Source organism: Bombina bombina, chromosome 5 (assembly GCF_027579735.1).
Source record: "Bombina bombina isolate aBomBom1 chromosome 5, aBomBom1.pri, whole genome shotgun sequence".
Classification (NCBI taxonomy): domain Eukaryota; kingdom Metazoa; phylum Chordata; class Amphibia; order Anura; family Bombinatoridae; genus Bombina; species Bombina bombina.
In genome coordinates, this window is record NC_069503.1 from 357,562,835 (window position 1) to 357,579,657 (window position 16,823).

General features: G+C 39.8%; 1 protein-coding gene across 5 annotated transcripts in view; it reads right to left on the bottom strand.

Moving 5' to 3' along the window:
* The window catches only part of OSBPL3 (oxysterol binding protein like 3), a 580,670-nt gene that overhangs the window by 174,411 nt on the left and 389,436 nt on the right, over nt 1-16,823 (bottom strand). For all 5 annotated transcript variants that reach the window (XM_053714156.1, XM_053714152.1, XM_053714153.1 and 2 more), the window contains 2 exons: nt 11,940-12,066; nt 4,661-4,764 (listed from right to left, as the gene is read on the bottom strand). In XM_053714156.1, the coding sequence (XP_053570131.1) occupies nt 4,661-4,764; nt 11,940-12,066 (231 nt within the window). The remainder of the gene's footprint in view (nt 1-4,660; nt 4,765-11,939; nt 12,067-16,823) is intronic.

Here is a 16,823-nt window from a genome sequence, read left to right on the forward strand (position 1 = left end):
ACAAGTAGTAGTTTGTAGAGGAAGGAGGGGTACTACAAGTAGGAGTTTGAGGGAAGAGGTGCACTACAAGTAGGATATTGTGGAGGAATGAGGGGCTTTACAAATAGGGAGTTGTGGAGGAAGATGGGGCACCAAAAGTAGGAGTTTGTGGAGGAAGGAGGGGCACTACAAGTAGGGTATTGTAGAGGAAAGAGGGGCACTACAAGTAGGGTATTGTAGAGGAAAGAGGGGTGCTACAAGTAGGGGTTTGTGGAGGAAGGAGGGGTGCAACTAGTAAGAGGTTTTGGTGTTAGGAGTGGTGCAACAACTAAGAGGTTGTGGAGAGGGTTACTACTAGTAGGTGTTTGTGGGGATAGGAGGGGCACTACAAGCAGGGGAATGTGGTGAAAGGAGGGGCACTACAAGTAAGTGTTTGTGGAGGGAGGAGGGGCACTACAAGTAAGGGGTTGTGGAGGAAGGAGGGGCACTACAAGTAAGGGGTTGTGGAGGAAGGAGGGACACTATAAGTATGAGTTTATATAGGGAGGTGGGTGCAATAAGAGGTTGTGGTGGCAGGAGGGGTGCTACAAGTAGGAATTTGTAGAGGGAGGAGGGGCAGCACAAGCAGGAGTTTGTGGAGGGAGGAGGGGCACTACAAGTAGGGGGTTGTAGAGGAAAGGGGGGTGTAACAAGTAAGAGGTTGTGGAGAGAGGGTTGCTACAAGTAGGTGTTTGTGGAGGAGTGAGGGGCACAACAAATATGGGGTTGTGGAGGAACGAGGGGCACTACAAGTAGGAGTTTGTGGAGGAAGGAGGTGCACTACATGTAAGAGTTTGGGGAGGGAGGAGGAGCACTACAAGTAGGGGGTTGTGGAGGAAGTAGAGGCAATACAAGTAGGAGTTTGTGGAGGGAAGAGGGGTGCAAAAAGTAAGAGTTTGTGGTGGGAGGAGGGGTGCTACAAGTAAGAGGTTGTGGTGGGAGGAGGGGTGCTACAAGTATGAGTTTGTGAAGGAAGGAGGGGCACTACAAGTAGGAATTTGTGGAGGAAGGAGGTGGGCAACAAGTAGGGGGTTGTGGAGGAAGAAGGGGCACTAAAAGTAGGAGTTTGTGGAGGAAGGAGTGGTGCAACAAGTAAGAGGTGGTGGTGGGAGGAGGGGTGCAACAAGTAGGGGATTGTAGATTGGTGCTACAAGTAGGAGTTTTGTTTTTTTTCTTCTCTCTGCTAGCTCTGTCCTCTACCCCCCTCTGGTTCCATTTTCTCTTATGGTTTTGATTTTGAATGAACAAAGATGTTAAGAACAACTAAGATCCTATCATGGAACGTGGGCGGCATAACGTCTCCTATAAAGCGCAAACAGATTATATCTCAATTAGGTAAATATCTACCTGATATTGGGTTTTTATAGGAGACTCATCTTAAAGATACTGAAATCCCGAAACTGAAGTCACGTTGGATGGGCAAAGTAATAGCAACTCCGTGTACTAATCGCAAATGTGGTGTAGCAATATTATTTAACAAAAGCTTAGATTATCAAGTCATTACAACTGATCTTGACCTGAATAGTAGGTACATTATAACACATATCTCTGTTAGTGGTTATGAGTATATTTTATGTAATGTCTATGGACCAAACCACTTTGTAATGCCCTTCTGGGATTTAATCCAGAAGAAATTATATTCATATTGTAAGCTCCAGATTGGTATTGGGAGGAGATTTTAATAAAGCAACCAAATATTTTAAAAATGTTTGTTTATCCCTCAAACTTAATAATATTTGGAGAGTTAAATACCCTGATACTTCGTCTTTTACTTGTGAATCCAAATCTCATTCAACATTTTCTAGAATTGATTATATTCTCATCTCAGAACAAATTTTATTGTCACATTTAATTCCCAAGATTCACGATATTATCTCAGACCATGCGATAATTTCATTAGACATTGATGTGCATCAAAGAGAAAATTTTCAAGGTTATAGTTTTAGATTCCCACGATATCTCACAAATAATAGTAAATTAATTTATTAGTTAAAAAAATCAATGGCAGGACTATTATTGAAATAACAGCTCCTATCTTGGTAAAAAAGAATTTTTTTGGTAAGCCCTTAAGGCTGTTCTTAGAGGACAAATCATAGTACATATGGCACAATATAAAAAGAATCGGTTATTGAAAGAAAAACATCTATCAAGGTTAAAAATACGTTTAACTGTTACAAATCTCAGCCCACTCAGAGTAATTGGGCTCACTATAAGTAGAACAGAGAGGGATATTTTTATCAAACAACAGTGCCTAGAGACAAACAAAATTTACAAATCGCTTTAAAGGCCGATATGGTAATTCAGCTAAATACTTGGCTCAAATTATTAAGAATAATGAAGGTAGAAACTTTATCCCTGTCATTAAAGATCAGCAGTCGAGATTCACTGATAATCAAAGTATTAGAACAGTATTTTTTTAAATATTTCCAGAATCTATATACAGCACAGGATATAGATTCTACCAATAGAGATTTGTTTTGGGCTAATCTAAAGACCCCTCAACTCTCCCTGTCGGACCTAGAAATTCTAAATGCCCCAATTTCTAAGGATGAAATATTATCTACCATTAAAAATGCAAAGCTGAATAAGGCAGCTGGCCCTGATCCCAATAGAGTTTTATAAAATTCTCTGAGGAAATTAGTAATTTCCTATATGTCCTTTAAAACAATTAATTTTTATCAGATTCTACCATTTCAAACTATTTTTCTGCCGCTAACATTACGTTAATCCCCAAAAAAGGGAAAGACCCGGAACACCCTGCAGCGTATAGGCCCATTTCGGTCCTAAATGCGGATTATAAAATTCTTCTTTCCATCATAGCTAACAGATTTAAAAACAGTCTCCATAAAATAATCCACACAGACCAAACAGGCTTTATGTTTGGCCGTAATGTATCTACTAATCTCCGCAAAGTTGAAATTTTATTAGATTATTTTTGGAATCAAAACCCAACTCAAAAAGAGAAAAAAAAGAAAGTAGGTAAAGATAAAGCTATTTTATCAGTAGACGCTGAGAAGGCGTTCGATTCAATATCTTGGGATCATTTGATGTATTCATTAAATCATTTTGGTATCAAAGGACACTGCTTTGAATTCATTTCAAAGATTTATAGGAACCCATACTCGTCATTGCTTATAAATGGCAATCTTTCTGAAAAAATCTTTTTGGGACGAGGTACGAGACAAGGCTGCCCACTGTCTTCATTTTTATTTAATATCTCAATTGAACCGCTGGCCATATGGCTATGTCAAGAACTTGTAGGTATACGAATCGGCTCAGTGGCCTTTAAAATATTGCTTTACGCGGATGATTTGCTTATTTTTTTAGAAGACTCTATTAACTCTATCCCGAATACTCTTAAATCTTTGTCTCTTTTTAGCTCCTTTTCCAGTTACAAAATCAACGTTCAAAAAAGTGAGCTTTTGTGGATTCAAAAAAGTAGAAAAATCTAATCCGACCATCCCTTTAAAAATTCGGATAGTATTAAATATCTCGGTATCATACTTCATAAAAACCCGAATATGTGGTATAAATTAAACTTTCCATTTGTATTTGAAAAAAGTCTGCAGATCTTAAAATTTGGGCTGCACTCCCTTTGTCGCTATTAGATCGAATAAATTTAATAAAAATTATATTATTTCCTCGTATACTTTATTTACTTCAAAATCTCCCTTTATTCATTCCCAATATAGAGCTTCGCAAATTCTATTCTGCATGTTCCCAATTTCTATGGAAAGGGCGCAGGGCACGTATCTCAATAATAAAACTATCACAAAACATGACGGAAGGAGGCCTTGCCCTCCCTGGTATTAAATTATACAATCTAACCACTCTAGGCAAAATAGCATGGGACTGGATCACGGAGGCAAATAAAATTTCCTCAGTAGAGATGGAAAGTAATTTTTCTTATCCATTTTCATTAAAAGCTATATTGCATTGCCCAGTTAATAAACTTCCGACAAATGTCTCTAATCTATTATCTTTTATAAATATTATAATTGCTTGACAAAGAAGTTGTAATATACTGGGAATAGACTTTAGATCTTCGTCTTTTTTTTACCAATTTCAGGTAACCCACTGTTTATTCCATGAATACATTGTCCTTGGACAGAAATTGCACGCGCGTGCAATTTCTGTCCGAGGACTGGATTCTGATTTGCTTATCAGTTGAAGAAAAAGGCAGCTACGTAATAGTGGGGGGAGTTCGGCATCCATATTGACCGGCTATTTTTTTTATTTACCATATCAAAACATGTTACAGTAAGTGTTGAATGTCCCTTTAACAGACTTATAGAGCATGCAACTGGAATTCACAATTGATTTGGCCTTTTTATTTTTTTTATTGTCATTTCAGACAAAAGCCAGAAAGGTGTTTAATTTGGACTATATTTGTATGAAAAATTTAAGCATGTGAGAAAAAAAAAAACGCTACATTTTTTTTTTTTTAAATCTTAATAAAAATGGCTAAGTTGAGGTAGTTCCTGCGTGTTTGGAAACCAAGTGTTTTTTGCATTCTATACAAACCCACATTATTGTGCCAACTTCATGTGTCCGTTTAAAAATAAGATTTAAATAATTTACATAATAACTCTAGCCATCTTTATTAATTCTGAATACAATAAAACAGTGCTATGTAACTCACCTGCATGGCATTTATTGCAGGTGCAGAATATGTCCTATGAAGAACTTCCATACTCTGTAGCAGCTGACTCATTTCCACCAGATAACTGTGACACTGTGAAAGGTCTGTAGATACACAAGAAGCAAAATGATTGCTATACAATTCACTGGCCTATAATAACTGAAGATTTCTCCACTCTCTCTACAATACTCTGAAAACAAACTTTATATGTAACCTTGACAAAAGCCCACATGTTTGCAAAAGAAGGAGCTGTGTCGTCATGATATATATATATGTGTGTGTTTACAGACAAGTCAAAATTAAACTTTCATGATTCAGATATGCAATTTTAAAAAAACTTTAAAAAACTTTCCAATTTAATTTTAGAATCAAATTTGCTTTGTTCCTTTGGTATTCTTTGTTAAAAGCTAAACCTAGGTAGGCTTATAAACTGATTTCTAAGCCGTTGAAGGCCACCTCTTATCTCAGTACATTTTGACTGAGATAGACAGCGCTAGTTCATGTGTGCCATAAAGATACCACTGTTCTCACTCCTGTGGAGTCATTTATGAGTAATCAATTATTGGCTAAAATGCAAGTCTGTCAAAAGAAGGGGGCAGTATGCAAAGGCTTAGATACAAGGTAATCACAGGTGTAAAAACATAATTTATGCTTACCTGATGAATTTATTTCTCTTGTAGTGTATCCAGTCCACGGATCATCCATTACTTGTGGGATATATTCCCTTCCCAACATGAAGTTGCATGAGGATCACCCACAGCAGAGCTGCTATATAGCTCCTCCCCTCACATGTCATATCCAGTCATTCGACCGAAACAAAACAAGAAAGGAGAAACCATAGGGTGCAGTGGTGACTGGAGTTTTAATTAAAATTTAGATCTGCCTTAAAAAGACAGGGCGGGCCGTGGACTGGATACACTACAAGAGAAATAAATTTATCAGGTAAGCATAAATTATGTTTTCTCTTGTTAAGTGTATCCAGTCCACGGATCATCCATTACTTGTGGGATACCAATACTAAAGCTAAAGTACACGGATGATGGGAGGGACAAGGCAGGAACTTAAACGGAAGGAACCACTGCCTGTAGAACCTTTCTCCCAAAAACAGCCTCCGAAGAAGCAAAAGTGTCAAATTTGTAAAATTTTGAAAAGGTGTGAAGCGAAGACCAAGTCGCGGCCTTGCAAATCTGTTCAACAGAGGCCTCATTTTTAAAGGGCCAGGTGGAAGCCACAGCTCTAGTAGAATGAGCTGTAATTCTTTCAGGGGGCTGCTGTCCAGCAGTCTCATAGGCTAAGCGTATTATGCTACGAAGCCAAAAGGAGAGAGAGGTTGCAGAAGCTTTTTGACCTCTCCTCTGTCCAGAGTAAACGACAAACAGGGAAGAAGTTTGACGAAAATCTTTAGTTGCCTGTAAATAGAACTTCAGGGCACGGACTACGTCCAGATTATGCAAAAGACGTTCCTTCTTTGAAGAAGGATTAGGGCACAATGATGGGACAACAATCTCTTGATTGATATTCCTGTTAGAAACAACCTTAGGTAAAAACCCAGGTTTAGTACGCAGAACTACCTTGTCTGAATGGAAAATTAGATAAGGAGAATCACAATGTAAGGCAGATAACTCAGAGACTCTTCAAGCCGAGGAAATAGCCATCAGAAACAGAACTTTCCAAGATAAAAGCTTAATATCAATGGAATGAAGGGGTTCAAACGGAACACCTTGAAGAACTTTAAGAAGCAAGTTTAAGCTCCACGGAGGAGCAACAGTTTTAAACACAGGCTTAATCCTAGCCAAAGCCTGACAAAAAGCCTGGACGTCTGGAACTTCTGCCAGACGCTTGTGCAAAAGAATAGACAGAGCAGAAATCTGTCCCTTCAACGAACTAGCAGATAAGCCCTTTTCCAAACCCTCTTGTAGAAAGGACAATATCCTAGGAATCCTAACTTTACTCCATGAGTAACTCTTGGATTCGCACCAATACAAGTATTTACGCCATATCTTATGGTAGATTTTTCTGGTAACAGGCTTCCGTGCCTGTATTAAGGTATCAATCGCTGACTCTGAGAAGCCACGCTTTGATAGGATCAAGCGTTCAATCTCTATGCAGTCAGCCTCAGAGAAATTAGATTTGGATGGTTGAAAGGACCTTGTATTAGAAGGTCCTGCCTCAGAGGCAGAGACCATGGTGGACAGGACGACATGTCCACTAGGTCTGCATACCAGGTCTTGCGTGGCCACGCAGGCGCTATCAGAATCACCGATGCTCTCTCCTGTTTGATCTTGGCAATCAGTCGAGGCAGCAGCGGAAAAGGTGGAAACGCATAAGCCATGTTGAAAAACCAAGGGGCTGCTAGAGCATCTATCAGCGCCGCTCCCGGGTCCCTGGACCTGGATCCGTAACGAGGAAGCTTGGCGTTCTGGCGAGACGCCATGAGATCCAGTTCTGGTTTGCCCCAACGATGAATCAGTTGAGCGAACACCTCCGGATGAAGTTCCCACTCCCCCGGATGAAAAGTCTGGCGACTTAGAAAGTCCGCCTCCCAGTTCTCCACGCCTGGGATGTGGATCGCTGACAAGTGGCAAGAGTGAGACTCTGCCCAACGAATTATCTTTGAGACTTCTAACATCGCTAGGGAACTCTTGGTTCCCCCTTGATGGTTGATGTAAGCCACAGTCGTGATGTTGTCCGACTGAAATCTGATGAACCTCAGTGTTGCTAACTGAGGCCAAGCTAGAAGAGCATTGAATATTGCTCTTAACTCCAGAATATTTATTGGTAGGAGTTTCTCCTCCTGAGTCCACGATCCCTGAGCCTTCAGGGAGTTCCAGACTGCGCCCCAACCTAGAAGGCTGGCATCTGTTGTTACAATCGTCCAATCTGGCCTGCGAAAGGTCATGCCTTTGGACAGATGGACCCGAGAAAGCCACCAGAGAAGAGAATCTCTGGTCTCTCGATCCAGATTTAGTAGAGGGGACAAATCTGAGTAATCCCCATTCCACTGACTTAGCATGCATAATTGCAGCGGTCTGAGATGCAGGCGCGCAAATGGCACTATGTCCATTGCCGCTACCATTAAGCCAATTACTTCCATGCACTGAGCCACTGACGGGCGTGGAATGGAATGAAGGACACGGCAAGCATTTAGAAGTTTTGATAACCTGGACTCCGTCAGGTAAATTTTCATCTCTACAGAATCTATAAGAATCCCTAGGAAGGAGACTCTTGTGAGTGGTGATAGAGAACTCTTTTCCACGTTCACTTTCCACCCATGCGACCTCAGAAATGCCAGAACTATCTCTGTATGAGACTTGGCAATTTGAAAGCTTGACGCCTGTATCAGGATGTCGTCTAAATACGGAGCCACCGATATGCCTCGCGGTCTTAGAACCACCAGAAGTGAGCCCAGAACTTTTGTAAAGATTCTCGGGGCCGTAGCTAACCCGAAGGAAAGAGCTACAAACTGGTAATGCCTGTCTAGAAAGGCAAATCTTAGGTACCGATAATGATCTTTGTGAATCGGTATGTGAAGGTAGGCATCCTTTAAGTCCACTGTGGTCATGTACTGACCCTCTTGGATCATGGGTAGGATGGTTCGAATAGTTTCCATTTTGAATGATGGAACTCTTAGGAATTTGTTTAAGATCTTTAGGTCCAAGATTGGTCTGAAGGTTCCCTCTTTCTTGGGAACCACAAACAGATTTGAGTAAAATCCCTGCCCTCGTTCCGTCCGCGGAACAGGGTGGATCACCCCCATTACTAGGAGGTCTTGTACACAGCATAGGAATGCCTCTTTCTTTATCTGGTTTTCTGATAACCTTGATAGATGGAATCTCCCTCGAGGAGGAGAAGCTTTGAAGTCCAGAAGATATCCCTGAGATATGATCTCCAACGCCCAGGGATCCTGGACATCTCTTGCCCACGCCTGGGAGAAGAGAGAAAGTCTGCCCCCCACTAGATCCGTTTCCGGATAGGGGGCCATTCCTTCATGCTGTCTTAGGGGCAGTAGTAGGTTTTCTGGCCTGCTTGCCCTTGTTCCAGGACTGGTTAGTTTTCCAGGCCTGTCTGTAACGAGCAACAGTTCCTTTCTGTTTTGGAGCGGAGGAAGTTGATGCTGCTCCTGCCTTGAAATTTCAAAAGGCACGAAAATTAGACTGTTTGGCCTTTGATTTGGCCCTGTCCTGAGGAAGGGTATGACCCTTACCTCCAGTAATGTCAGCAATAATTTCTTTCAAGCCGGGCCCGAATAAGGTCTGCCCCTTGAAAGGAATATTAAGTAATTTTAAGTAATTTAGATTTAGAAGTCACGTCAGCTGACCAGGATTTAAGCCATAGCACTCTCTGCACCTGGATGGTGAATCCGGAGTTCTTAGCCGTTAGTTTAGTTAAATGTACAATGGCATCAGAAACAAATGCATTAGCTAGCTTAAGTGCTTTAAGCTTGTCCATAATTTCATCCAATGGAGCTGTGTGAATGGCCTCTTCTAGAGACTCAAACCAGAATGCCGCAGCAGCAGTGACAGGCGCAATGCATGCAAGGGGCTGCAAGATAAAACCTTGTTGAACAAACATTTTCTTAAGGTAACCTTCTAATTTTTTATCCATTGGATCCGAAAAAGCACAACTATCCTCCACCGGGATAGTGGTACGCTTAGCTAACGTAGAAACTGCTCCCTCCACCTCTGCCATAAGTCCCGTGTAGTGGCGTCTATTGGAAAAATTTTCCTAAATATAGGAGGTGGGGAAAAGGGCACACCGGGTCTATCCCACTCCTTGCTAATAATTTCTGTAAGCCTTTTAGGTATAGGAAAAACGTCAGTACACACCGGCACCGCATAGTATCTATCCAGCCTACACAATTTCTCTGGAATTGCAACTGTGTTACAGTCATTCAGAGCAGCTAAAACCTCTCCTAGCAATACACGGAGGTTCTCAAGCTTAAATTTAAAATTAGAGATCTCTGAATCCGGTTTCCCTGGATCAGATCCGTCACCCACAGAATGAAGCTCTCCGTCCTCATGTTCTGCAAACTGTGACGCAGTATCGGACATGACTCTCACAGCACCCGCGCGCTCTGTCCTAATCCCAGAGCTATCGCGCTTGCCTCTTAATTCTGGCAATCTAGATAATACTTCTGTCAGGGTATTATTCATGATTGTAGCCATGTCCTGTAAAGTGATTGCTATGGGCGTCTCTGATGTACTTGGCGCCACATTAGCACGCGCCTCCTGAGCGGGAGGCGAAGGTACTGACACGTGAGGAGAGTTAGTCGGCATAACTTCCCCCTCGTTGTCTGGTGATAATTCTTTTTACAGATAAAGACTGACCTTTATTATTTAAAGTGAAATCAATACATTTAGTACACATATTTCTATGGGGCTCCACACTGGCCTTCAAACATAATGAACAAACAGATTCATCTGTGTCAGACATGTTTAAACAGACTAGCAATGAGACTAGCAAGCTTGGAAAACACTTTAAAATAAGTTTACAAGCAATATAAAAAACGCTACTGCGCCTTTAAGAAGCACAAAACCTGTCTCAAGTTGAAATAACAATGAACCAAATCAGTTATAGCAACCAAATTTTCACAGTAAATGTATTAAGCTAGCAGAGCATTGCACCCACCTGCAAATGGATGATTAACCCCTTAATACCCAGAACGGATAATCAATAGAGGAAAAAACGTTTTTAACACAGTCAAACACACTGTCACAGGTCTGCTGTGACTGATTACCTCCCTCAAAATGACTTTTGAAGTCCCTTGAGCTCTCTAGAGACGTCCTGGATCATGCAGGAAGAAGCAGGAAGACTGAGTCTGAATTTTTACTGCGCAAAAAAGCGCTAAAATAGGCCCCTCCCACTCATTATTACAACAGTGGGAAGCCTCAGTTAACTGTTTCTATGCAGAAAATAAGTCAGCCATGTGGAAAAAATTATGCCCCAATAAGTTTTATCACCAATGTACCTCAAAAAACGATTAAACATGCCAGCAAACGTTTTAAACATCCTTTTTTAAAGAGTATGTATCTCTATTGATAAGCCTGATACCAGTCACTTCCACTGCATTTAAGGCTTTACTATATTACTTCAGTATTAGCAGCATTTTCTTAGTCAAATTCCATTCCTTAGAAAATTATTTTACTGCACATACATTAATAAGCCTGATACCAGTCGCTTTCCACTGCATTTAAGGCTTTACTTACATTACTTCGGTATCAGCAGTATTTTCTTAGTCGATTCCATTCCTTAGAAAAATATTTTACTGCACATACCTTAGTTGCAGGAGACCCCGCAGGCCTTTTACTTTCTGAAGTTACCCCACTCCTCAGAATGTGTGAGAACAGCCAGTGGATCTTAGTTACTTCTGCTAAGATCATAGAAAACGCAGGCAGATTCTTCTTCTAAATACTGCCTGAGAAAAAACAGCACAGTCCGGTGCCATTTAAAAATAACAAACCTTTGATTGAAGAATTAATTAAGTATAAAACACCACACTCCTCTCACGACCTCCATCTATGTTGAGGGTTGCAAGAGAATGACTGGATATGACATGTGAGGGGAGGAGCTATATAGCAGCTCTGCTGTGGGTGATCCTCTTGCAACTTCCTGTTGGGAAGGGAATATATCCCACAAGTAATGGATGATCCGTGGACTGGATACACTTAACAAGAGAAAAGTATATTAATATAACAGTGTTGGTTATGCAAAACTGGGGAAGTGGTAATGAAGAGATTATCTATCCTTTTAAACTATAAACATTACCAAGTAGAATGTCCCTTTAAGTTATAGGTTATTGCAGTTTTTAACACAAGCATTTTTACAATACACAAACTTGTATTAGCAATAAGTAAAAGTTATCACTGATTCACTTATATATTTTATTGTGCACAGAATATATATATAAATATATCCCATACATCTGCATTCAAACACTGTGCCTGCATATATTATATTGAAAAGATTTAAATGCATAATTGATTGACAAAAACATGCAACTGCTTTATCTCCAAGCAGGTGTGGTCTTTGAATGCTGATGCATGTGGCATATGTACATATATTCAGTACACAGTTATCACTAAAATACACATAACCATTACTAAAAGCATTTTTTTTTTTTACATTTTCTATTGGAAAATGCTTATTTTCAAAACTGAAGTCAATCTTATTTAGTTATGAATTTTATGCCTCTTTAAATTTCCAGAAGATACATTATAAGATCACTGAGCTTAAAATGTATCACTCATCGTGATGAGAAACGTGTGATACACAGACTCACCTTTTGCACATTTGTCCATATCATCAGAAGACTGGAGCCAGGCGGGAATTCTGCTGTCACTTTTTATACAGGAAAAAGGGAGGCTGCTTCCAACCTTCATGGAGTTCTGTCTGGCAAAGGGACTATCCTAAAGAATGCAGTAAGTAAAGTTTCAGACTACTTGCACAGTGTGTTAAAAACTACATGAAAACACTTTGTGAGTTGGTGCATCGGTAAGTATAAAAATAAATACACTGTGCACATTTTGGTAATAAAAGTGAATTGGAAATTTGTTTAAAAGTTGCCTGAATCGTAAAAGTTTAATTCTGACTTAAAAGTTCCTTTAATTTTTTAGTCAGCTGGATTGTAATATCAATTAAAGGGATACTAAACCCAAATTTTTTCTTTAATGATTCAGATAGAGCATGCAATTTTAAAGGGACACTGAACCCAATTTTTTTTCTTTTGTGATTCAGATAGAGCATGCAATTTTAAGCAACTTTCTAATTTACTCCGATTATCAAATTTTCTTCATTCTCTTGGTATCTTTATTTGAAATGCAAGAATGTAAGTTTAGATACCGGTCCATTTTTGGTTCACAACCTGGGTTGTCCTTGCAAGTACTACACAAGAGTGGCACAATGCTTTATTGTAAAAAAAAAACAACAAACAAACACAGGTAACAACTTTAGAAGGCATTGTCAAATAAAGAAATAATAAAGCCTACTATTTTACCATACTTGGATAACTAAATAAGTTTTCTTTTTAATACACCCAAGTGCTAGTGTTAGAGGATATGTAACCTAACCACCAACTGGTGCATACACTTTGTGCATATTCTTGACTAACAGGAAAGCATATGTATGGTATTTATGTACCAACCAGCATCTGACTTTGCTCCACGATTCACACAGGACCTACGCTAAGGATGCCACTATTGGAATTATGAAAATCTAAAGCAGAAATTTTAAATGTTAATGATAATCTATTCCAAGATTAATTGAACTATTATTTTGAAAATATGATTGATCTTTGTCCTATGTCCTTTTAAATATGAAATAACTTCTTAATCAAACTACAAGACACAAACTGTGCCTAGGACCTTACAAGGATTTCCCTGTCCAGTTCCTACTAAGTGATGTTAGTCACAACGCACAAATTAAAAAAAAGGTTGAAGTTAATATAATTTTTTTTTTTTATAAAAGTGACAATAAAGTATTAGAGATAAAAACACTGAGCCAATACTCCACAAATCTGATTGTGATTACATATTAAAGTATTATGAGTGCATTATTGAAATGTTTAATTTGTAAGCTTGTGTTCATTTTGTACAGCCTTTTTAATTTGAAACCCAGCACCATTATGAAATGAATAACAAAGGGATAATTGCAAAAGCATTATTGTAGGTTCCAGATCTTCAATTTTAATTTACACGTAATAATATATTCTAAAATGTTCATTTCAATGAGAGAAAATGTAAAGAAGCAAATTTCAGTTTTTCATGTGTGTATAAAAGGAATAAAAGAAAGAAAAATACACTATACTGAGGAATTCGCCCTAACATTTATTGAAGGCTTGCCAGGACTTAAACGGTGTATTGCGGGTGGTGTCACACAGATGTTTTGGTTTTTGGGCTAACCAAGACTGTAGGGTCAGGGCTACAAGTTTGCTGTGAGTCGGGATGGGCTGTGGGCAAAAGTGTGAGAATGGCAGCAGGGCAAAGCTACCAACCAATGATAATCCTGTACTATAAAAAGATCATTTTACCATGACTATAGTATGTGGCCCATTTCTCCAGTGCCCATGAGAGGGAGAAAAGTACAATCTGCCCAGGTAAATTACAGCTGAAACAGATCAAAAAAATAAATGTATATTGAAATGTTTAATTTAATTTGCTTTAACATCTTACGGTAGAGTAGTATTTGTATATAACACCCATTTAATAGTAGGTGAATTAATAATTATAACAGTTCTAAAGTAATAAATCCCATGATTCAATTCCAGGGCCTCAAACTACGAATGGAAAAAGAAGCAATTCTATTCATTCAGATCACAGCATGGGAGCTGCAAATAAAAGAATAATCAGAAACTACAGTTTATATAAACAAGGACAGCAAATGATGCATCTCATATATCTTCATATTTTTATTTATTTGGCGCATTCTACCCTGATGTCTATGGTATGATCAGGACAAAAGTAATTGTGTTGCAGTGTGTTTAATGATCTGAAACTTCCTTTTCAGATAGCTTTCCCAAAATCCCAAAAATCCCAAACCATGTTCTTCGTGAAACACACTTCTGGGACGGAAATTAGTCTTTAAAAACCTACTTACCCTACTGGCTAACATGTTTATATATTATATTAAGGCTTTACAAAGCGGTGTATCCCAAGCCTGTAAAACAATGAATATTTTTCTAACAAAATTACAGTTTTGAAATGTTTAATATTTTTATTTAGTTTGCAGATATTTTGCAATGCAGTGAATAATTTGTGATGCATGAATAAAAAAAAACAAAACAAAAAAAACTTGAATGTACCTTTAAAGGGACACTGTACCCAATTTTTTTCTTTCATGATTCAGATAGAGCATGCCATTTTAAGCAACTGTCTAATTTACTCCTATTATCAATTTTTCTTCATTCTCTTGCTATCTTTATTTGAAAAGCAAAAATGTAAGTTTAGAAGCCGGCCCATTTTTGGTTCACAGCCTGGGTTGTACTTGCTGATTGGACAGAACCAATAAACAAGTGCTGTCCAGTTTTTCTAAACCAAAAATTCGCTGGCTCCTTAGCTTAGATGCCTTCTTTTTCAAATAAAGATAGCAAGAAAACAAACAAAAATGAATAGGAGTAAATTAGGAAGTTGTTTAAAATTGCATGCTCTATCTAAATCATAAAAGAAAAAATGTGGGTTCAGTGTCCCTACGTCCAACATAAAGATGTATGCTGCGGTCCCGGCTGTCAGTTTATACAGCCGAGACAGCAGCAGGGGGCAGAAGGCATCCGCTTTCATATGGTAAAGGAGCACTGATCTCATATGGTAAAGGAGCACCAAGCCAGATTTCCAATACTGATAGTGACACAGGCTGTGCCACTGTCTGTATCTGCTGTGGTGGTGCTGTGGGTGGTGTGGGAGGGAAGGAGGGAGGCGGGTGGATGGCCCATCACTGGAGGAGGGTGGGAGGGGGGAGGTTTCAAGTAAAATTTTAAAGCACGAACCACGTCCAGGTTGTGCAACAGACGCTTCTTCTTAGAGGAAGGATTAGGACACAGAGAAGGAACCACAATTTCCTGATTAATATTAGTATTGGTAACAGCCTTAGGAAGGAACCCAGGTTTGGTACGCAAAACCACCTTATCAGCATGGAAAACAAGATAAGGCGAGTCGCATTGCAATGCAGATAGTTCAGAAACTCTTCGAGCCGAAGAGATAGCAACTAAAAACAGAACTTTCCAAGATAGAAGTTTAATATCTATGGAATGCATAGGTTCAAACGGAACCCCTTGAAGAACTTTAATAACTAAATTCAAACTCCATGGCGGAGTAACTGGTTTAAACACAGGCTTGATTCTAACTAAAGCCTGACAGAACGACTGAACCTCTGGAACATCTGCCAGACGCTTGTGCAGTAAAATTGATAAAGCAGATATCTGTCCCTTTAGGGAACTAGCTGATAGCCCCTTCTCCAATCCTTCTTGGAGAAAAGACAAAATCCTAGGAATCCTGATCTTACTCCATGAGTAGCCTTTGGATTCACACCAATAAAGATATTTACGCCATATCTTATGATAAATTTTCCTAGTGACAGGCTTTCGAGCCTGAATTAAGGTATCTATGACCGACTCAGAGAATCCCCACTTGGATAAAATCAAGCGTTCAATCTCCACGCAGTCAGCTGCAGAGAAACTAGATTTGGATGCTGGAACGGACCTTGAATCAGAAGGTCCTGTCTCAGTGGCAGAGTCCATGGTGGAAGAGATGACATGTCCACCAGGTCTGCATACCAAGTCCTGCGTGGCCACGCAGGTGCTATCAAAATCACCTAAGCTCTCTCCTGTTTGATTCTGGCAATTAAACGAGGAAGGCAAGGAAATGGTGGAAACACATAAGCCAGGTTGAATGACCAGGGTACTGCTAGAGCATCTATCAGTACTGCGTGAGGATCCCTTGATCTGGACCCGTAACAAGGAAGTTTGGCGTTCTGACGAGACGCCATAAGATCCAATTCTGGTGTGCCCCATTGATGAATCAATCGTGCAAACACCTCCGGATGGAGTTCCCACTCCCCCGGATGAAAAGTCTGATGACTTAGAAAATCCGCTTCCCAGTTCTCCACTCCTGGGATATAGATTGCTGATAGATGGCAAGAGTGAGTCTCTGCCCATCAAATTTTTTTGGTAACCTCTATCATCGCTAGAGAACTCTTTGTTCCCCCTGATGATTGATATATGCTACAGCCGTGATATTGTCTGACTGGAATCTTATGAATCTGGCCAAAGCCAGCTGAGGCCACGCCTGAAGCGCGTTGAATATCAATCTCAGTTCTAGAATATTTATCGGAAGGAGAGCCTCCTCCTGAGTCCACACTACTTGTTCTTTCAGGGAATTCCAGACTGCACCCCAGCCCAATAGGCTGGCGTCCGTCGTCACTATGACCCATGCTGGCCTGCAGAAACACATTCCCTTGGACAGATGATTCTGTGACAACCACCAAAGAAAAGAGTCTCTGGTCTCATGATCCAGATTTATCTGAGGAGATAAATCTGCATAATCCCCATTCCACTGTCTGAGCATGCATAGTTGCAGTGGTCTGAGATGCAAGCGAGCAAACGGAACTATGTCCATTGCCGCTACCATTAGTCCTATTACCTCCATACACTGAGCCACTGATGGCCGAGGAATGA